Source organism: Melanotaenia boesemani, chromosome 22 (assembly GCF_017639745.1).
Source record: "Melanotaenia boesemani isolate fMelBoe1 chromosome 22, fMelBoe1.pri, whole genome shotgun sequence".
Taxonomy (NCBI): domain Eukaryota; kingdom Metazoa; phylum Chordata; class Actinopteri; order Atheriniformes; family Melanotaeniidae; genus Melanotaenia; species Melanotaenia boesemani.
Genome location: NC_055703.1, coordinates 5101157 through 5124244, shown reverse-complemented (window position 1 = coordinate 5124244; position 23088 = coordinate 5101157). Strand labels below are relative to the sequence as shown.

Sequence of the window (23088 nt, the reverse complement as noted above, 5' to 3'; positions counted from 1 at the left end):
ATGTGATCACCTCACTGTTGTGCTAATGGCTGCATACAGAGAGAGAGTGAAAGTCACCAAACCTGTTCAGAAGCAGGTAAGAGTGTGGCTAGAGGAGGCCTCCCCTGCTGTTCAAGACTGCTTTGACACAACAGACTGGGAAATGTTTAAGTAGGCAGCCACTCAGAACAACCATATAGACGTTAAGGAGTACCCAGACACTGTGATCTCCTACATCACCAAATGCATTGATGATGTAACCTACACAAAGAGCATCATCACACGGGCTAACCGGAAGCCATGGCTGACATGGGATGTCCACAGGCTGCTGACAGTCAGAGACAACGCCTTCAGAGCCGGGGATGAATCTGGCCTGAGAACAGACAGAGACAACCTGTCCTGGGGCATCAGGAAAGCAAAACAGCTGTACACACACAAGATAACCTCCCACTTTAAAGACAGCAGAGACGCACAGACCCTATGGCAAGGCATCCAGGCCATCACAGACTACAAACCTGCCCCACAGAGCTGTGAGAGCAACACCTCTCGGCTCAACAACTTGAACAGTTTCTTTGCACGCTTTGAAGCACAAAACAATACACGGCAACACAAAACCCCATCCCTTCCGCACGACCAGACTCTATGCCTGTCTGTCACCTGTGTGAAGAGGACACTCTCCGCCATCAAAACCTAGAAGTCATGTATGTGGTTGTGTGGGTGTGTGTATGTGGAGAGGGTTGGGTCTGGGGCCCACCAGGCCCTAGACTCCCTGGGCTGCCCCTGGTGGGGGTGGGGAGGGGGGATGAATGGGTAAGGGTTGGGGTAAAGAGGGTTTTTTTTTTTGGGGGGGGGGGGGGGGGGGGGACTTGCGGACATGTTCTTGTCCCTGGGGTGCCTTGGTGTTGGGTTGGCGTGGCCCACGGAGGCTTTGCCTCGGGCGGTCGGGCCCCGTCGGGTTCCTGGGTGGGGCTCTGCTGGGGGGAAAGGGTGGCCCTTGGGCCTGTGGGGCGTCTGCCCTCCGTGCGGCCCGCACCGCAGCGCCCGGCGCCCACTGGGCCTGCTCGCCATCGCCCTGGGCTGCCCGGTGCCCCTGCCCCGTCGCGCCGGGGGTTCCGGTCTGGGGGCCCCCTCTGCTCTGGTCCAGGTGGGCCGCTGCTCTGTCTACTTTGGCTGTCCTGGGCTTGGTACTCTGTGGACCTGCTTGGCCTTTGGGGCCTCGGGCTCCCCCCGTCCCCCGCTGATGCTTCGGGGTGCGGCGTGATCGCGGCCCCCTTGCAGGTACACATTTCCTCCTGGTTGCATGGCCACACATGCATGTTAACACGTGCATGCTCACAAACGTGCTCGTCTCTCCATCCGCTTCTCACTAGATGTAGCTGATGTTTGTGTGTTGGTACGTTTATCTGCAGGTACGTTTGATGACTATTGTAATTTTTTATATCATCATCATCCTATTTTTCTTTTGGTATCATGTAGTACTGTGGTAGTTTATATTGTTGTTGTTTTTGTGTGATATGTTCTGGGCAGCATAGACAACTGTAATTTCCACATTTTAAACCTGTCCTTTTCTCCCTTTTTTTCTCTCTCTCTTCCTCTATCTCCCTGTCAGGTTCGGCACTGACATATAAAAACTAAAGAAAATAAGATTACATTAAAAATAATAAAAATATCAAGGGCAGCCATGTATCAGAATCAGAATCAGAAATACTTTATTAATCCCTTGCAGGGAAATTCATGTTTTCAGTACAACCCATCCAAGACTAGACAAAACAACATATGACACAACAGGAACAGGCAGACTGACGGAGCAGCGGTTTCTACAGCGCTCCTTATCTTAGATATAGGTTAAAGGTAACATTAGGGGAGTAGGATGTAGCTGGAGAGGATAAAAAAGGCATCTCCACACTGGGCCTAAGGGCCCATTATTGAGATACAAAAACACTCCTCAGTACATAAAGAACAAAACTCATACAATCACAACATCAGAAACACGTGGGGGGGGGGGGTCTCCCATCACAGCAAGTCCGGATGCAGCTGACACGAGCGCAGTCCAGTCGACCCGCCACCAGGGAGTGGAAGGAGCGTGTTAAGGAGCAGCCCAGGCAGTGAATCATGGGGGGATGTATCTGTAGTTGTGTACTTGAGTGTGGTGCATGTATGTGTGTGCGTAGAAGTGGGCATATGAACTTTGTCCCAGTTCTCCCTCACAGTCTCTGCCACCTGATGATAGTGGGGCATCCTTGAGGGCTGATCCAGGTTGAAGTCCATCGCCCGTGAAGAGGGTGAGGGGAGGGTGGGGGACTGAGCGTCCATCAACAAAACATTCCAAGGAGCTTTCAACCAGCCATTCAAGGCCAGCACAGGGAGCCAAATTTGATAACAGCATTTGTTTTGGTTCAGGCCAGAGCTGTTTCGTCTGCCTTGAGTCTCTACAGTGGTCCCACTGGCGACTCCAATCATCCGAATTTTGGGTCAATTTCCATCCAGCCGAGCTGACAACTTCTCCAAGTTGGTGACCACCTCACGTACAAGCCCAGAAATCGCAACCAGTTTGCCATCCAGAACTGGAATAGCCTCCAGTTTACGATTCAGCTCCTGTACCGCCACAGCCTGATTGTTCGTAGCTCGGCACACACCCGCACAGAAATCCGGCAGCTTGCCAGTGACTGCCGACAGTGTCCGAATTTTGCGAAATGCCAGGAAACCGCCCGCTCCAAACAGCAGAAACCCAGTTATCATGAATCTGAATGTATAGATGTCCTCAGCGTCCTCGACAGAAAGAATCGACAGACACATGACTTTCCACACTCCCCAGGAATCCATCACATATCCAGCCGAAAACGTTCCGCCAGGGCAAGCAGGCTCCCCTACGCCTGTTTTCCGGTTCGAATAAATTTGGTCGATTGCATTTAGGGACCAACTGATCATATCCATATCTCAAGATTTAAGTTTTGGAAGGAAATGCAGAGAGAGGCTCAGATAGATGACAGGACAGGAGCAGCAGGGCAGAGTGGGAGAGGGAGGGAGAAGAAAAAGCGTCTGCCTCGGTTGAGAGCCGGAAGTGATATAACATGTCTTCCTTGGTAAAGCAAATCTGTCAAGCAAAATATGGCACACAGACCACCGTTCTGTATGTTAGGATGCTGGACAGGACAGGGTGAAAAAAAAAAACAAAAAAAAAAAAACCTAGAAGTCAGCAGATCCAGACAACATCCCTGGCCATGTGCTGAAGGACTGCGCAGAGGAGCTTAGGGAGGTCTTCACGGACATCTTTAACACTTCTCTGAGGCAAGCTGTTGTTCCATCATGTTGTTCATCATACCTGTGCCGAAGATTCTCCCCCATCCTCATTCAATGATGCCCATTATTATGAAGTGCTTTCAACGGCTGGTAAAGTCAGCGCATAGACAACACAGCTGGAAGGATCATTTGTGCACCACTTCCCTCTCTGAAGGACATATACACCACCCGCCTCACCTGCAAAGCGATCACAATTATGAGCGATGCACCCTGCACACAACCTATTCAGCCTCCTGCCCTCTGGTAGGAGGTATCGGAGCCTCCATTACCATACCACCAGACTCAGCAATAGCTCATCCACCAGGCGGTTGGGATGCTGAACTGTCTCCCCTCTCCACCCTCAGATCTTTCGACCAGCTAAAAATCCTTGTTGTTCAATCTATTCCTCCACTAGTGGGCAATGAGTTCACTCCCACAATCCAACGTCAGTTTCAGACACCGGTTGTGTTCTTTCCAATGACCAACACTCACATAACCTTTCTTTAAAAGCTTGTGCAATTTCTTCAGTTGTTTGTCACGGTGAGTTGGATGTGAGGATCCAGGTGCAGGACGAAGAGCAGCAGGGTACAGGAACAACGTTTAATGATGAGCACTTGCACAGACAAAACGGAAAACACAACGGATTATATGACGAAGAGTAACAGAAAACAAGGGGAGTGTATATTATGAGGAGGTATAACAGTTAATAAAACTCGACAGCTTTAATTTGATATTATCCAAGTTATCTGCTGTTATTTTCAGCCTTGTGACACCAAAGCAGTCATTAGGTGGACAGACTGAGCTGCTCTGAGCTAAATTAGCTTCTGAATTATCTGCACTACTTACCACTGTCAGGGTTTCTTCTTTATTCCCACTATTTTTTTAATATATATATGCGGTATATATATATATCTATATATATATAGATATATATATATATATAAACCTGCTCTCTCCTGTTTGTTTACATAAGACCATTACTAATACAGCAGAACTAGGGATAAGGCCCCTTTAGGGAGTACCACTGTCAATGCAAACTCTTCACATTGTCACTCCTCTGTTTTGATTCAAAGTCAGTTGACCCATGGGGACCCCTTTCTGGCTCGGGACCCCAAACATTTGCCTGGTTTGCCAGTTGACAGAAGCTGGGCTTCTGTCAACTTGTACTGACTTTTTGGGCTTGGTGGTTAGGGTAGGATGTTCATCAAGTCATGTCTCCATGATGCTATTTATGCACTTTTATGTGCTTTTAGATGCACTGAACCAAAATGGAAAATGCATCATAAAGTTTCCTCGGACATTTTCAGAAAGAAGAAGGTTGAGTCTATTTTTATTTGTTAAAAAACATTTTATTCATAAAAATTATGCATGGCCTTGCAATGTTTCCATGGCTATATGGCAAACTAATTACTATTGACTTTTTCCTGTTGATTTTTTTTTAGCAGAAAGGAATGATGAAATACTTTGATGTTTCAGAGCTACTGTAAGGACTGTCTCATTTTCTTTGGATAAACCAGCCCTTGTAGATGGACCCAGTAGCCTATTGTTTATCAACTTGCGCCATTACTGTTGGGAGTATTGTATAGCTTGCTTCAACCGCTTTAACCAGAAGCTGGAATATTAGCTACTCCGTTGGACCAAAGGGGGGGACAAAACATACCAGTTTGCAAGCAATTTGGGCAAAATGCACCCTGCTAATACTAGGCAACAGCAGTGAAAGGAACAGCAGGCCACATATGTAAGAATAATCCAAAATGCAAAGCCATGTCTACACCAGAGGACCTAGAAGAAATTAAGATCCCTGAATTTTGTGTCAAGAGAATTGTCAAAGTTAACAACACAGCAGGAACTAACGAGGGGTCTTATGGAAGAGACTAAATCACTGAAAGCCATGTTAACAGAGAAGGACAAAACGTAAAGGTGCTGGAGCAGAGAGTAGATGGACTGCAAAAATACAACAGGAGATAAGATTTGGTGATATTTAGGTTCCAAACTCAACCACAATCTTATGCTAGAGCTGTAGCAAATCAGGACAAATCAGAAGGTGTGCCACATGAAGACCTGCAGATATTAGAGCAACAAGTGGTGGATTTTTTGTACAACAAGAACATAAGGATTCAAAAAGAGGATAACAGGAGTGAATTATTATTTCAATCAAACCTAAGCGAAACTAATGTTTACAAAAATTAACATTTAACTAAAATGAATAGTTGCTTTGCCAGAGAAGCTAAAATGCTAAGAAAACATAAAATAATCACAGCAACTTGGGCCAGAAATGTAAATGTGTGGATCAGAGTGCAAGAAGTTTCACAAGCTAGGACTAAAAGAGATCTCAAAGATCTAGAAAAGTTGAAAAGGAATAAATGACCAGAGATTTAATATATGGTGGGAGCAAACCTGGGAAATGGAAAAGGTTTTGAACTAAGTGGATACATAACAGAGAAGAGTATGTGGTACAGTTTACAATTAAATAAAGTGCAGTTGTGATATCAGAAACTTGGTTAAAAAAATGAAGATGTGGATGAATCCCTAGTTCAGATACCTGGTTATGAGTTATACTATCTAAATACACAAAAGAAAACAGATGGAGCTGCCAGCAGTAAATATTAGTTCCGCACTGAAATGTAAAATTGTTCATAGTACGGCAACAATTATAAATATTATTAAGGAGATCATCAATGTTGAAATTGTCTATGAAAAAGATAAAAATATAATACTTAGTAGTGTTTATGTTTGATAGGATTTTATTACAGATTCCTCACATTGTTATCAGTAGCAGTAATATTTAAATTAAACTATCATATTATTAAAAAGAGTTTATACAGTACGTCCACAGCTGTGTCTCAGCTTAGAAGAAATGATGCAACCACCTTCATTAGAGGTGTGAATGTTTGGTGTTGCTGCTGCTGGTCCCTGAGCTACCTTTGTTACCAAACACCTACATGCCACATACACACACATTTACACACTGAACTGTCCAGGTTGTCACCTATTCAACCTGGGGCCATGTTGTTTCATAGACATCACAAAACTAATGAAACAAAACAAATACAAAGTCACTTAATGAAGGAAATAATAAGACAGCATACCCACAGAGTCCAAGTTAATGACCAACCAGGAGGAAACAAGAAGCTGAAAAACATCCTTCAAGTTCATGAAGGGAAAATGTTCTGTTTATTTACTGAGTAACAAACCTAAAAAAATGCATGATGATGTAATGAGACTGTATAAGCCAGAAATAAACAAGGAATTAACTTCCAGATGAACTTTTCCCTGGTTCAACTGTAGAGCCTCTGAAATAATAAATCTATACCCACATTCAATGAAACAGAAATGTGTTGGTTCATCTAAGTTGGTCCAGAAAATCAACATTTCTTTTACAATTTTGTTCAAATTATAAACACAGCACCCAGAAATATATTATCGTCAGAAGATTCATTACACATAGGCTAGGCTACATAAAACATTAAAAACATTGCACAAGGTGCAAATAAAGCATTAAAAAGTAAGAAAAGGCAGCATAAATCTCAATAAAATCTTAATAAAATCACAAAATAAATTGAAATGATTAAAAGTGAGATAAGTTAAAAGGTTATCATGCAGCTTTTATGCAGAGGCGAATGAGAAAAGAAATGTTTTTAAACTGGCTTTAAAAGTATTTACATATGATGAAAGTTTAATCTCCACTGGCAGTTTGTTCAACTTATTTGCAGCACTTCTTCTTTTGGAAGTCCTGTTCAGAGACCATTAGACAAGGCTAGGCAGGTTTATTTGAATATCATATTCCATGTACAAGCCAATTAAAAGTGCTTTACATAAAACATTAAATGCATTAAAGACAGGAAGAAATTAAATGATCAAATTAAACAGAAAGAAAACTGCTAAAATAAAATAAAATACAAGAAATAAAGTTCCAGTGTGAGGAATTAACAGTTGTTTTGATAAAAGGCCACAAATATCAAATTTTTTAACCCTGATTTAAAACTGCTGAGTGTTTGTGGGGGTTTTTCCACATAAGGAGCATAAAAGCTGAACGCTGCCTCTCCACGTTTAGTTCTGAGTCTGGGAACAGAAAGTAGACCTGACCCTGATGATCTGAGGGATTTGGTTGGTTCTTATCAAACCAGAAGATCCTGAATTTATTTTGGTCCTAAAACATTCAGAGCTTTAAAAACAGCAGGATTTTGAAGTCAATTCTTTGACAGACAGGAAGCCAGTGTAAAGATCTAAGGAGTGGAGTTATATGATCTACTTTCTTGGTCATAGTGAGGTCATAGTGACAATATATACATTACATATAATCAGTTATGTTTTCTTGCTGCATTCGTGCAGAATCGGCCACACCTGTATCGCAATGGATTGTAGAAACTATTAAATTCAACACCCCTACTTGTCACAGTGGTGAACAAAATCCACCAAAACCACGTTATCCTCTAAACATGCTTCATCTCTGAGGCTAGAAGTTCATCCTCCTCAGTTTTAGCAACAGACAGCTGCCTCTGATAGCTAGATTGCATTTCATTCCCTGTCTACTAAGAAGAGTTTTTTTGTGCTGCTATGCTGCCATGGTTTGAATGTGGTGGTCAAGTAAAAATCTGCTAAAGCTAAAAAGCTATATTTGATATGTTCCAGCAGATGCTGCACAGCTGACTGCACTTTCTGTGCATTCAAACATGTGGTCCAGGAAGAGATCGGCTCTGAGGATGTTTTGGTATTGATTCAAACTTATTGTCATTGGTTGTGTCAGTGTTACTTAAAATAGGGCTTCACCAAACTCGCCTCTCTTTACTTGCAGAGTGGCAGTAGAAGGAAGAAGTTCTGCAAAACTGTTTTCTTCCAGAGGTTTTAGCTCACAAAGCTTTTCATGAAAGCTTATAGAAGAAGGTTAGATAGATGAGATAAGATAAAAAGGTGTAGATAGAATAAATTTTGTTACATTGTTACAATTTAATATGTTTGTTTTAATGTTTTACTAATAATTTTAGTAGGTGACAAAATGTGTTTATATTGTGTGTGAATATATTTTTACAGATGTATTGAAATATTTCAAATATCTCTGTGTATATATGTCTATTGATTATATTTATTTAATCAATATTTACCTTTTAAATAAGTAAAACTGACTATTACTGTCTCTCTATGCATGTGTGTTTTGTGACCATGTACCTGGACACAGACACAACATATTTTATTACTGTTAAGCCTGTTATCTGCCGGCAAACTAAGATAAAAAAGTGTTTTTATTGTAACTAAGCATCCCGTATCACAGCAGCAACATGTCAGACGTTTGCAATAAAGAAAAAAACAGAAAATAGATTGATAACTCGATGAGTTATGATCATTTTTATTCCTTTTAAACAGGTGATTGAACAGCGCTGTAGACCGGTCCAAGATGGCGGATGCAGTCAATGCAGCGTTTACTCTTTTTAATGTCTATGGCTAAGAACAACTGTTAATAAATATAAGTTAAGCAAGCAAACTGTGATGTTTATATCTGAACACACTGTTAGGTTTTAAAGAAAGTAAAATTATTCTGAGATTGTTTGATTTTAATGGAAAGGTTTGGGGTTGTTTGACTGTAGTTTGAATTTTGGGTTTGAATCAAATTTTTAAAAAAAATTGTTTCAGCAACTGTGGAAAAAATATTGATTTTCTGGACCAACTTAGATGATTTACTCAGCTGGTAAATAATTATAATGTAAAATGATGTGAACTGGTTATTGATGAAAAAGATTAACACTGAGTTTTCTAATGAAAGCGATCAATGTGGGAACTTGACCATCTTCTTTTAAGACTTGTCCAGTGTCTCATAAGAATATTTACTGAATGCACATGCATTTAGCTGTTATGCTGCAAATAAGTTGAACAAACTGCCAGTGGAGATTAAACTTTCATCATACGTAAATACTTTTAAAGCCAGTTTAAAAACATTTCTTTTCTCATTTGCCTCTGCATAAAAGCTGCATGATAACCTTTTAACTTATCTCACTTTTAATCATTTCAATTTATTTTGTGATTTTATTAAGATTTTATTGAGATTTATGCTGCCTTTTCTTACTTTTTAATGCTTTATTTGCACCTTGTGCAATGTTTTATATGTAGCCTAGCCTATGTGTAATGAATCTTCTGACGATAATATATTTCTGGGTGCTGTGTTTATAATTTGAACAAAATTGTAAAAGAAATGTTGATTTTCTGGACCAACTTAGATGAACCAACACATTTCTGTTTCATTGAATGTGGGTATAGATTTATTATTTCAGAGGCTCTACAGTTGAACCAGGGAAAAGTTCATCTGGAAGTTAATTCCTTGTTTATTTCTGGCTTATACAGTCTCATTACATCATGCATTTTTTTTTTAGGTTTGTTACTCAGTAAATAAACAGAACATATTCCCTTCATGAACTTGAAGGATGTTTTTCAGCTTCTTGTTTCCTCCTGGTTGGTCATTAACTTGGACTCTGTGGGTATGCTGTCTTATTATTTCCATCATTAAGTGACCTTGTATTTGTTTTGTTTCATTAGTTTTGTGATGTCTATGAAACAACATGGCCCCAGGTTGAATAGGTGACGACCTGGACAGTTCAGTGTGTAAATGTGTGTGTATGTGGCGTGTAGGTGTTTGGTAACAAAGGTAGCTCAGGGACCAGCAGCAGCAACACCAAACATTCACACCTCTAATGAAGGTCGTTGCATCATTTCTTCTAAGCTGAGACACGGCTGTGGACGTACTGTATAAACTCTTTTTAATAATATGATAGTTTAATTTAAATATTACTGCTACTGATAACAATGTGAGGAATCTGTAATAAAATCCTATCAATTATATTCTCTCTGACATACTTAATCTTTAGTAGAAAAGAAACAGATTCTGCCCTTTTTTCCGCTTGGCATCACCTTCTTTCAATGACAATAATAATAATGTTGTAAAATAAAAAGATAATTATTTACATTTTATCTTACTAAAATTGCAGATTTCAACTGTATTGTATGAATTAATACTGGAGTTTTTCTGGAAAAGGATTATGTTCACAAAGAAAGATGCAATGCAAAGATACATTCATATACTAAAGACATAAAAGACATACTCCTTTCACACACACAAGCAAAAATATTATTAAAAAATAGGTGAAAATGATTTGACCATTCTTCAAACAGTTTATTCATGAAGATGCTTTAGTAACAGACTCTACATACTTCTGAAAATGTCTGAGAACTGAACTTTAAGATGATCTGTTTTCCATTTTCTTTCAGTGTAAATCTCCCAATGCAGTCTGGAAACTCTTGCATAAAATCTGTTTTTTTTTTACTTTTGATATTTGCTGATACTAAAAACTGGAATTGAATATGGACTCTAACCCACCACCTGTGCTGGTTATCTGAGGAAAGCTGAAAAACAATCAGCCTGGAGGCTGGAGTTGGGAGAATGGCGCTGGTTGCCATATTCTGATATCAAGTCATTAAACATTGAAAACAAAAAATCCAACTAATGTGAGGTAAAAAAAAAAAAAATGTTTGCTAATTATCTAACATCACCAATGTCCAATTCTGTTCGCTGACATTCATTGTCCTGCAGGTTTAAGACGTTTTCTGGTTCAAAATACCTGACTCAGATTAATAGTTTAACATGTTTATGCAGAACATGAAAATAAGCTGCTTATGGGATCCAAGCCCGACAGCTCACACACACACACACACACACACACACACACACACGCACACACACACACACACACACACCAATCAGCACAGCCAAGACCTTGGCCCATGGGGCAAACACCTCCATTTGCCCGCTCCCGGTGTAACCCATTAAACAGGGGTGTGAGAGGACCCCATTGCCCATAAGGAACAAGTTTTTACATTAGGGGTAATCTGGATCATTGCCGGGATCAAAGGAATTTTTTTAAAGGATTCTTTAAAGACACAGACATCGGGAAACATCAGTGAACTTTGTCACATCCGAGTCTTTCGCTGGTAAAAACAAAAGGTTGCTAAAGAGTAACATTATTAGATTTTCTGCATCCATCCTTATAGATTTTCTTTGATTTTCGTAGTTTACTTTAAATATGCTGAAAAAGTTCTCTTGTGTTGGCTGCCCTTAACATATTGTTCAACAGACAAGAAGAGCTCATTCTTTGAACTACTGAAAAGAAACAAAAGACCAGAATGATGTGATAACTGGCTAGCAGCTATCTAGTATGTCAATGCTGACAGTAAGCCTTGGAGTCCTTCAAAATATTTAACAATTTGTTCAGATCATTTTGTGGTTGTTGAGTTAAACATTTATTTTGATATTACTATTTAAAACTTGCAGTTGTTTTTGTATAGATGCCAAGTATACCGTGAAATGTCTGGTTACAGTAACAATAACGCACGTCAATTGGTGGTTTTTGGGAAGTTCTCAATGTTTCTTGTTACCAGCTCTTTCACAAGGTGATGGTAGATATTGACAAACTGAATCAGAAATGGCCATGTGCTGTTCCCACTGGGTAACCCAAAAATCTGGCGATGACTGGAAAGTCAAGCAGGTATAAATAGTAGGGGTGGGTGGATTAATCCAAATATCAGAATTGTCGATACCAAGGCTAGTATTGGGATTCATTGATACTAGTGTGATAGGACAAGGTCATCACCTCCTACTACAAGTATAGCCTCTGCTAGGCCTCCATAGTTGTTATTTTGGCCCTTTTACCATGTTATAAGAAGGGGATTGGACTGTATACACACATACACAGCATTATGAATTCTACACTTTTGCATAATATGAGATTAAGACTCACAAATGAAAACTGTGATAATATTTGGCCAAAACTATTAGTGACAAAAATTGTGTGGGGCCCAAAAGTATGAAACCTCCCATGAAGGAGAGTCAAGGTTGCACTGTAGGTGTGGGAAGGTCATATCTGAGGCTACCTCTTCTGTTTCGAGATGGTCAACTATCTAGCACAGATTTTGTCATCGACTGGTTTAACCAAGGAAGCCGTTTGGATGAGACGTAAAACATCTTCAAGACCCAAGCGATACAAGTTCTAATTTTTATGACAAAGTTAAAATTTTGATTAGACTAAAGGATTGCGTTCATTTCAGACACATAACCTCTAAGGGACAAAGAAGATCATTGTTGCACTGAAGTAATAGCTTTTTAAAACACAATTTATTGGTTATTTTGAATTTAAGTGCATATTCATGCTCTACATTTCTATCTCTAACACACTTGCATTCACTGCTGTGACACATTAGATAGACATGAGAAATAAAACATCTTTACATGAATAATCTGGATCACAAAGTGGAAATATTTACAATCTGAAAAGGTCCATAGAAATGTAAGTCAGTTGTTTTGAGGTGTAGTGTGTGGAGCTTGATGTGGTAGTGGGGGGATCAATGGCATAATTCTGGCTTAATGTCTGGTGGGGGTGGTAGACTAGATCCTTGATGTCTGACCACATTTGACTTTATGTTGGGAGCTGTGAGGGTTGCTGACTTTAGGCAAGCCAAGGCAAGTTTATTTGTATGCATGAATGAGTTTTTCATGGTTTTTCACAGAGACTGAACTTTTAATTCTGTTGATGTTTCTGAGTTGGTAAAAACTGCCTTGGTAGCTTTGATGTTACTGTTGAAAGTCAGATCAGAGTCTATCAACACTCCAAGTTTTTCGAATACAAGCGGCTGAAATGAGTTTTCTCTGCACGGTGGCCGGGCTCTCCCTTAGAGATAGGGTGAGAAGCTTGGAGATCCGGGAGGGGCTCAGAGTAGAGCCGCTGCTCTGCATCGAGAGGAGCCAGATGAGGTGGCTGGGGCATCTGGTCAGGATGCCTCCAGGACACCTCCCTGGTGAGGTGTTCCGGGCACGTCCCACCGGAAAGAGGCCCTGGGGAAGACCCAGGACACGCTGGACAGACTACATCTCGTGGCTGGCCTGGGAACGTCTCGGGATCCCCCCAGATGAGCTGGTGAATGTGGCCGGGGAGAGGGAAGTCTGGGTTTCCCTGCTTAGGCAGCTGCCCCCGCGACCTGACTCCAGATAGGCGGCAGAAGATGGATGAATGGATGGATGGATGGTTATAAGAGCATTATATCTTATTTATCAGGAGAGAGACCTGGCTGGCACCCAGAGTAAAAAACACAAAAAAAACACAAACCACTTGAGCTAAACCGTCACATTTGGCCTTGCATAACATTAGTAGTTGTACTTGCACAGGGACAAAATTTCTTCTAGAAATGTGCAGCCAAATGTAAATATTTTAAAAAAATCACTAGGAAACTAAAATTGACCTCAAACAGGTGTTATGACCCTGGTTGTCCATGCGGGTCTGAAAAGACTATTCCGTCTTCCTCCTCCAGTGACCTTTCAATCATCTGAAGTGGCAACTTGGGTGTCCATCAGACTGTAGAGTTGGCCAGTGCCAGCCTGGCCACCCCTTTACCTCCATCCCTGTCAGTGTGATTTAATGCTCATGATGGGGTACATGGACACACATACACACTGCATTATTGGTTGCATTCAATCTCTTCTTTCTTATTGAACAATATTTCTGATGTTGAGGGAGGGGATGAGGTGAGAGAGTAAGTTATTAAGGTTGTGCACAGAGACAAACTTTGTCTAGTGCACCCAGCAGCGTTGATGCACTGACTGACTGTAAGTGTTTAAAGAAATTTAGCAAAAACTATTATTGTTAAAACTGTATTTTGTTTCTTTCTTCAACAGTTTGTTAAATGTATTTTCTCTGCAACTTTGTTAGTTTGTAACATGAATTTCATTGAATTGTAAGACATCATGGAATCAGAAGTTACTGTCAACAGGAGTGATGTTGTGACTGACTTACATCCCTGCTATGAAATTGATCATTTGAGTTACAAATTTACCACAACCCCTTCTGCTATATGTGTGACATTATATGTTTTCCTCACACTAATGTCTCTCATTACTGTATGTGGAAACCTCCTTGTAATTATCTCCATCATTTACTTCAAACAGCTCCTCACGCCAACCAACTACCTCGTCCTCTCTCTGGCTGTGGCTGACGTACTAGTTGGGATTCTGGTGTTTCCTTTCAGCATGGCGTTCTCTGTCAGCTCCTGTTTGTATCATGAGGGATTATATTGCAAGATACGAGGCAGCTTTGATGTATCTCTGAGCACTTGCTCTATTATGAACTTGTGTTGCATTTCTCTTGACAGATATTATGCAGTGTGTCAGCCATTAACATATAAATCTAAAATCAACCACAAAGTTGTCCTTGGCATGATCGTGGCAAGCTGGGGAATCTCTACTCTTATTGGAATTGGTGTAATAATTCCAAAATTAAACGAGGAAAAATGTAAGGATGAGTGTTTAATTGATGTTCTCATGGCAAACACAGTTGGACCTATATTATCTTTTTACTTTCCAGTGGTCATAATGCTGAGTATATACCTGAAGATTTTCCTTGCTGCTCGGAAACAGGCACACAGCATTCACAGCATGGGAAAATCTGGAGAAGCTGTCAGGAAGATGGAGAGGAAAGCCACAAAGACACTGGCTATTGTTTTGGGAGCTTTTCTTTTTTGTTGGACTCCCTTCTTTCTCTGCATCACGTTTCTGCCAATTAGCAATGAGCCTGTGCCAGTTCCTGTAATAGAAACACTTAACTGGCTTGCATTATCAAATTCAATGTTGAATCCATTTATTTATGCTTTCTTTTACAGCAGATTCAGATCAGCCTTTAAAATTATTATTTCTGGAAAAATATTCCAGGGTAATTTTGCTAACTTAATATTGCATTAAGTTAAAGAAATTAGCTGGATAAAGATTAAAACATTTATCAGGAAATGACTGTAAAATTGATGTATTTAGGTAGAAACTTCTATAATTTAAGCTGTGACCTACACATTTATTATTAATAAAAGATTTCTTTCTTATTTAAGGGTAAAGAAAGACAGTAGTGTTTGCAGTCTCCTTCTCGAATGAATTCATATGTTCCCAGTACATCAATAACATACTTTGAAAATATTTTATTATACTGTGCGAATTTGTGTCTGTTACACATTTAATTTTAGGGAGTTCATGTTTGTGTAGAATGCTCTGTTTGTGCGTGTGTGTGGATGACTGTGTGACTGCGTGTGAGGTTTTGTGTGTGTGTGGCTTGTTTTTTATTATTATTATTATTATTATTATGCATAAATTGTTTTTACCATGTAAAACACTTTTGTGTTGACTTTGGATAGAAAAGTGCATTATAAATAAAATTGATTTGATTTGATATCATACATAAAAAAATCACTTAAAGGCATGTTGCATAATATCCGCCTGCAGTGGACTAACAAAACAAAAGATGCTGAACAACAAGAGGAGGGGCTGTTGTCTTAACCTCTAGTGGCAAATAAAAATTTACCTGATGTGACTCTGGCAGAATTTGTGCTCTTAAAGAACGAGATAAATTTAATTTATGTTAAATAAAAAAAAAAAAAGTAGAGTTACAACAGAAGCATTTTTCATTTATAATACGCTGTCAAATTGATAATTTACCCAAAATAATTGGTAAGATGTGACAGCAGTAGCTTATTCGGACAGCTGGAGACCTTCTTAAAACCAGTTCTGAGTGTTTTATGTTGATGTAACTGAAAAGCTATTAACATGCTTATCATCACATACAGAACCCTACAACAAGCACCAACTGATCTCATTTGCACACATACCACGACACATTCATATAAGTCCAACAATCTAAACCTGCTCTCTGTCCTTCTTACCTGTTTGAAGACTTGTTTTAAGTGTTTGAAGTGCCCCCCACGGCACTTTATGATTTTATCTGTGAAATGTGCTATGTAAATAAACGTTAATTACTTACTTAATTATACTTCTTAAACATGATTATGTATCTCCTCCTGTTTAAAGCACATTGTTAATTTGTTCTCATCTATATCTCTTAACATTTGTCCCACATAGTTTTATAATGCTGTATGTTTTGTTAAATTTATGTCAATAAAAGTGTAAAGCAGAGCAAGTGGTTTTATTCTTAATATAAAGACAATAAGACTATTCCTCTACTGGGATTTATTCCAAAACTGTTTTATACTGTAGCCCGTTAAAGATTCATATTAGCTCAAATTTAGCTCAGATGTCTTGTGAACCCTTCTGTTGCATTCATATGAATGTTAAATTATTTCTCTTGCGCTTTGAAAAAACAAGTTTAACAATAGTTCTTTACAAATTCACTTAAAAATAAGAATTAGTAAAATGAAATATGAAATTCAAAAAGTTCAGTAAAATTAAATAAAAATAAAAAGTTAAAACAAAGACTCAAGTTGAACTCTGATTAAAAGCCAAAGAAAAAAGTGAGTTTTCAGATGGGATTTAAAAGACTGTAAAAATTGTGAAATGTCAGTGCTTTGTTGAGGGGCTGCTTTGCGATAAATGTCTGGAAACCAAACTTTGGACCTGAGCAGTGTGACATCCCTCATGGGTGAGCTGGAATACTGGAATATTATCCTAGTTCCCAAAGAATGGTGTCAGATGCATGTGATGTAGTCAGTTTATCATGTCTGACTCATTTTAGCATTGTCAGCATGCTGTGACTTCTCATCTTTATATCAGGGTTGTATCTGTGGGATTAGATTTGTGCCAAAAAGATCGGGAAATATGCTCAAAATATCAAAAATTAAAAATTGGAGAGAAAAAAAAGTAGTTTTAAAAGTTTTCAAAATGTTTTGCAGCCTACTGCTGAAAATTTGTTACTGCAGTGTCAGTGATAAAGAAAACCCATTTTGCATGAAATAAAATCACCTTTTCTACAAAGTTCATACCACCTTCAAAAATAAACATATTACACATTAGGTGGGCACACATAAGTGGAAATAATACAGACGGTCTTTCCACCAGAATGTTAATACCAAATAGTCCCTGTAGGTTAATTTAGCTACAGATAAGTTAGCTAATGTAATCAGGTAAAAACTATTATATTTATAGTCAAATGTAGCTTTTTTTTAATTACATTGAAACTCAAAGTGTCTAAGTACAAACTCTGATCAGTGCGAACAAAACAGGAAACTGATGACAAAATATATTCTGTCAAACAAAGAAAAGACAAAGATTTTACAGTTGCACTAAAGATTTGAAGATGGTAAGTTTTTTAAAATAGTTTTTTTTCTTTGTCATAGTTTTTTTCTCTAAAGTTCTTATTTTTTCTTTGATATACTGAGTGTCTTTCTGCTTCGTATCCACGTATTTGTTGTCTTCTGCCGACAATGTGTGATAAATGTCATGCACTGGTTCAGTGCCTGAAGCCTTGCATCACCACTGTCTGTCTCTCAGGTGAAAACGGACCGGGGACCCTAGAAACCCTGGAGCACTTCTGTTGTGTCAGTGAATTTGCAGCGTTTTCTTCTTGCAGTTGTTTTTGTATTTGCAGCGCGTTTGCACCTGTTGCCCACCGTAGTATCTGGTACTTTGGTTGTTGTTTCTGAGACATGTTTGTTTTTTGTTTTTTATTTTTTGGGGGGGGGGGTCGTTTGTTTGTTTTGTTTTTCTTTTCTTTTTTTGTTGATTTATATATTATTTAGAAACTCTTGATGATTGTCAGCTTTTCTGTAAAAGCTGTAGGGAATTCTCTGTTGTGTTTTTGTACAAGTGTAACTGTTGCCTGGTGATAGTTTGGACTGTAGGGTCGTTGCCTTCTGTCTGTTTGTCTCTTTGTCTCCTCTTTCTTCTTTCTGCTTTCCTTTTTGCTTCTTTTCACTGTCCTTCTCCTTTTTCTGTCCCTGCTGGTCTGTCCCAGATTACATAGATTCCATAATTCAAAGTAAATAAATGACAGTAAATAAATAAATGCATCACATTATCAAGCAAAGCAAATTTGTTCAGCACAACACAGCAACCAGACTATCATTTGGCTTGCTATGATGCTGGAAAAGACGAAGTTAAAAAACAAAAAAAAGATGAATGCTTGGATGAGTTTCTCTTGGTCTTTCTGGGAGACTAAACCTTTAATTCTGTTGATGTTTCTGAGCTGGTAAAAAGCTTCATAGTGAAGCTTTGATGTGGCTGCTGAATGTCAGGTCTGAGTATCAACACTCCGAGCTTACGGAATTGGTTGAGTCTCCAGGTGTTTACCAGTGCTGACCCTCTTTTCTTTGCTACCAAACAGGAAAATATCAGCTTGGTTTTCATTTCATTATAGAAGATTATCTCTTATCCAGGTGTTTATTGGCTGCAGTCGTCTGGTGACAGAAGAACATAAAGTTGTGTATCGCCGGCATAACTGATAAATAATGCTAAAGTTCAGTAATATTTGACCAAAAGGGAGCTTATATAAGTTGAACAGGTATGGCTTTTATCCTTGAAGTTAGATCAAGTAGACTATGCATCTCACTTGGAGCTGGCCCACAGGATTGTACTTGCTGCTCACTCCTTACACAGGAAGCTAATTTGGGAAATTACCCAAATTCATAAGCAGGTAATGTGTTTATTTCCAAACAAAGAGACTGGTCTTAATGAAAGTAGGAAGTGGTTGAAGAAAGTTGTATCTTGCCTCGTACACACAGGAAGGAAAAACATTTTTCATCTCCATTCTCCATCTCCATTGGACATGCTTGGATGATGTAATGAGGAGAAGGATGATAAATATCAAGACAAAGTGATGTGGAAGCACAGTGACCTGATGAGAACACTGATGCTCGGAGTATGGTGAGAATCTGTGTTGATTATTAAATTGAAAATGTTTGTCTTAAGATATGCATTACTGTTTGTATTATGAAATACTTAACATATTAAACATTTTTCTACTATATTTATTTGAATATATACTAATCTCATTTTAAGAATTTAGACAAGCAATGGAAGCAGAATCTACTCTTTCTGTTAGTTATAGTATCCATCCTTGTTATGAAATAAATAATGTCTCTAAAACACTGATGAGAACACACTCAACAATATGTGTTTTATTGTATATTTTCCTGGGCTCTTTATCTGTTGTCACAGCATGTGGAAATCTCCTTGTGATAATCTCCATCATCTACTTCAAGCAACTCCACACACCTTCTAACTGCCTTATTTTCTCACTGGCTGTGGTTGACCTGCTTGTGGGAATTGTAGTCTTTCCGTTCAGCATGTCATATCCTCTCAGCTCTTGTCTGTATTACAGAGACTTATTCTGCAAAATACGGGACAGTTTTGATGTTGTACTGAGCAACACCTCCATTTTAAATTTATGTTGTATTTCTGTTGACAGATACTATGCAGTGTGTCAGCCGCTGACATACAGGACTAAGATAAACATCTGTGTTGTTTCAGTCATGATCCTGATGAGCTGGGGTGTTTCTATATTTATTGCTGTTGGCTTTGTTATTACAGAAATAAAAGAGGCAAAATGTCAACAAAATTGTTTTTCAGATGTTGTAATTGAAAAGGTTTGTGCCCCTGTTTTCTCTTTTTATCTGCCTGTAATCATAATGCTGTACATCTACCTGAGGATTTATCTTGTTGCACAGAGACAGGCTCGCAGCATCCAGAACATAATGAATTCTGGAGTCACTGTCAGCAATGGGGAAAGGAAGGCCACCAGGACTCTGGCTATTGTCATGGGAGTTTTTCTCATCTGTTGGCTGCCATTTTTTCTTTGCTTTTCGCTGCAGCTAACAGGTCGTGTGACAATGCAGGTGTATGAAACACTTAACTGGTTTGCTCTGTCTAATTCAATGCTCAACCCATTCATTTATGCTTTCTTTTACAGCCGGTTCAGGTCAGCTTTCAGAATGATCATTTCTGGAAACATTTTTCAAAGAGGCTTTTCTAACGCTAAACTTCTTTGATAGTTTATGATCATGAAAACATTAATGCATCTGTACTCAGAAGAGGTTGTAAGGCTTATTTGAAAAATGTGTCATTTGGCTTTGTAGATATATAATTACTGCTTTACGATAACATATAGAATATACAGTATGGTGACATGTAGTCAGCCTTCCCTGACTTTATCTGGGCATGGTGAATGGATATGAGGTGATCTCAGGGACACATATTTTGCTTCAAGCTGAACTCATGCTGTTATTTATTGTAGCATTTACTTATTTTATAATTAAATAATTACTGAACAATTGAACATAGCGGGATGCCCTATTGTTAAAATTGTGAGAAATTCATCTTATAAATTGTAAAAGTGAAGAGGTTCAGACCTTTGCTTCTTATTGGAAAACTGTGTGATGTAATGTGTGAGTATTGTTTATTAGTTGTTTATGATAATTAACTGTCATTTATCAAATTAACTTAGATCTGAAAGGAAGCTAAAACTGCAGATATGTCAGGAGTTTGTCATACATGATTATGTTGCTCCTCTTATTCAAGGCACAAACAATGCTACACTGTGATGAATTTAGGTCAAGAGTCAATTTATTTTCATCTCAATCTCTGATTTGGACCCACATGGTCAGTTGTATAATGTTGTAAATTAAATTAACCACATTTATGTCAATAACTGTGTACAGTAGATAGCCTGAAAATAAATATTGTTTCTATGTTGAATTTAGAGGTTGTATGCATGATTTTATTCTTAATATGAACGATGTAAGGTTTTTCCTCCACTGGGATTCATTCCAAAAGTTTTATATGCTGTAGATTTTAAAAGGTTCATATTAAATCAGATATCTTAATAACCCTTTTGAAGCATTAATGTGCATATTAATTTATTTCTCTAGCCAACTTAGAAAAAAGTTTAAAGTTCGCTTTAAATGAGAATGAAACAATATAAAAATAAATTCAGTTCAACTGATAAAAAAAACAAGTTAAAACAAAGAGACCTTGTTACTAAGCTTAAACTCTAATGAAAAGCAGAGAACAAAAGTGAGTTTGACTTTCATTGTAGACAAGCAGTGTGCCCCAGAAGTTCTCTCTAATCCTCATGTTAAGTCCATCCATCCATCTTCTGCCGCTTATCCGGTGCAGCTGCCTAAGTAGGGAAACCTAGACTGACCTCTCCCCGGCCAAATTCACAGCTCATCTGGGGGGATCCCGAGGCATTTCCAGGCCAGCCATGAGATGTAGTCCATCCAGCGTGGCCTCTTTCTGCTGACGTGCCTGGAACACCTCACCAGGGATGCGTTCAGGAGGCATCCCGACCAGATGTCTGAGCCACTTCACCTGGCTCCTCTCGATGCGGAGGAACAGCGACTCTACTCTGAGCCCCTCCTGGATCACCGCACTTCTCACCCTATCTCTAAGGGAGAGGCCAGCCATCCTGCAGAGAAAACTCATTTCGGCCGCTTGTATTCACGATCTTGTTCTTTCGGTCACTACCCACAGCTCATGACCATAGGTGATGGTAGGAACATACACTAGCGTTCAAAAGTTTGGGGTCACTTCCCTATTGAATCCCATGGCAAAGTGACCCCAAACTTTTGAATGGTAGTGTAGATCAACTGGTAAATTAAGAGCTTTGCCTTTTGGCTCAGCTCCTTCTTTACCACGACAGACCGATGCAGCTTCCGCATCACTGCAGACGCCGCACCGATCCGCCTGTCCATCTCCTGCTCCATCCTTCCCTCACTCGTGAACAAGACCCCGAGATACGTGAACTCCTCCACTTGGGCCAGGACCTCATTGCTGAGAGAAAGCACTCCACCCTTTTCCGGCTGAGGACCATGGTCTCGGATTTTGAGGTGCTGATTCTCATCCCAGCCGCTTCACACTCGGCTGAAAATCGCTCCAGTGAGAGCTGAAGATCACGGCCCGATGAAGCCAACAGAACCACATCATCCGCAAAGAGCAGAGACCTAGCCCTGAGGCCACCAAACCAGATCTCCTCAACACCTCAGCTGTGCCTAGAAATTCTGTCCATAAAAGTTATGAACAGAGTCGGAGATAAAGGGCAGCCTTGGCGGAGCCCAACCCGCACTGGAAACGATTCTGATTTACTGCCGGCCGGTCCCTGTACGACGGGACAGCTCGTAAAAGTTATGAACAGAATCGCTGACAAAGGGTAGCCTTGGCGGAGTCCAACCCTCACCGGAAACGATTGATTTGTAAGTGATTTTTAAGACTGAGATTACCTCTGTGCTACCATTGATATGAACAGTTATGTTGCAGGCATAATCAGTACCAGAAATATGTCTCTTCTAAAGTCACCACGCAAATGAAGATGAATTAAAATTTGCACATGATTTATTAAGTTGTTGTGATCAATACAGCAAGAAATCAACCAAAAGAATATAACAACAGTCAAGGAGAAATTTATGATAACCAGCAGAACTTCTGTAAGTAGGCTGAAAGGAGATAATTTAAAAAGCAGAGCAGAATTCAGGCAGAAAAGGGATCTGTTAAGCTTAGGACCCCTCGGAGATAGGAGAAGGATTAACAAGCTTTATTGAAGAAGGCATGACAGGAGAACGGTCTTACTACTCGTAGACATGGAGCAGTAAACAGATCTTTCTGGAGCCACGGACCAGGGAAGAGAAAAAGGACAAGTCCAAGCATCTGTAAATGAGGTCCGACAGGGAATGAGTGTGGTGCTGGGGTATATGACGCCAGGTGAGGAGATTGGATACAGGTGTGGATGATTAGTATGCTGGTGATGACTGGCTGGAAACAGTGTAGACGATTAGTAATCCATCGCAGAACCTGTTGTGGGTGTAACAAGAAGATCATGAAACAACAAATAAAGGATTGTTTGCAAATGGTTACCATTAAGCCAATAAGTTTGAAAAGATGAGAAAAGTTTGACCAACTTTTGTAAAGTTTTAATTACGGCTCTGGGAAGACATAAACTCGAACCGGCTTCCAAAGTTAACCCAAAAACAAGAAAGAGAATAAAAAGTCAAAATGTATCTCTGACTGGAAAAGTTTACACTCATCCCTTGGCTAGG

At 39.4% G+C, this 23088-nt stretch overlaps 2 protein-coding genes across 2 annotated transcripts; both read left to right on the top strand.

Moving 5' to 3' along the window:
• Positions 1-14035: 14035 nt before the first annotated feature.
• On the top strand, positions 14036-15025 carry LOC121634211 (trace amine-associated receptor 1-like). Its single transcript, XM_041976724.1, has one exon. It carries the CDS (start codon positions 14036-14038, stop codon positions 15023-15025), a length of 990 nt encoding a protein of 329 aa, XP_041832658.1.
• A 4124-nt stretch (positions 15026-19149) lies between these two features.
• Positions 19150-20046, top strand: LOC121634210 (trace amine-associated receptor 1-like). The gene has a single exon (XM_041976723.1). It carries the CDS (start codon positions 19150-19152, stop codon positions 20044-20046), a length of 897 nt encoding a protein of 298 aa, XP_041832657.1.
• Positions 20047-23088: the final 3042 nt, after the last annotated feature.

Bases quoted from the DNA above. Each gene is read 5' to 3' on its own strand.
- LOC121634211 (XM_041976724.1), top strand. From the start codon at position 14,036: ATGGAATCAGAAGTTACTGTCAACAGGAGTGATGTTGTGACTGACTTA.
- LOC121634210 (XM_041976723.1), top strand. From the start codon at position 19,150: ATGAGAACACACTCAACAATATGTGTTTTATTGTATATTTTCCTGGGC.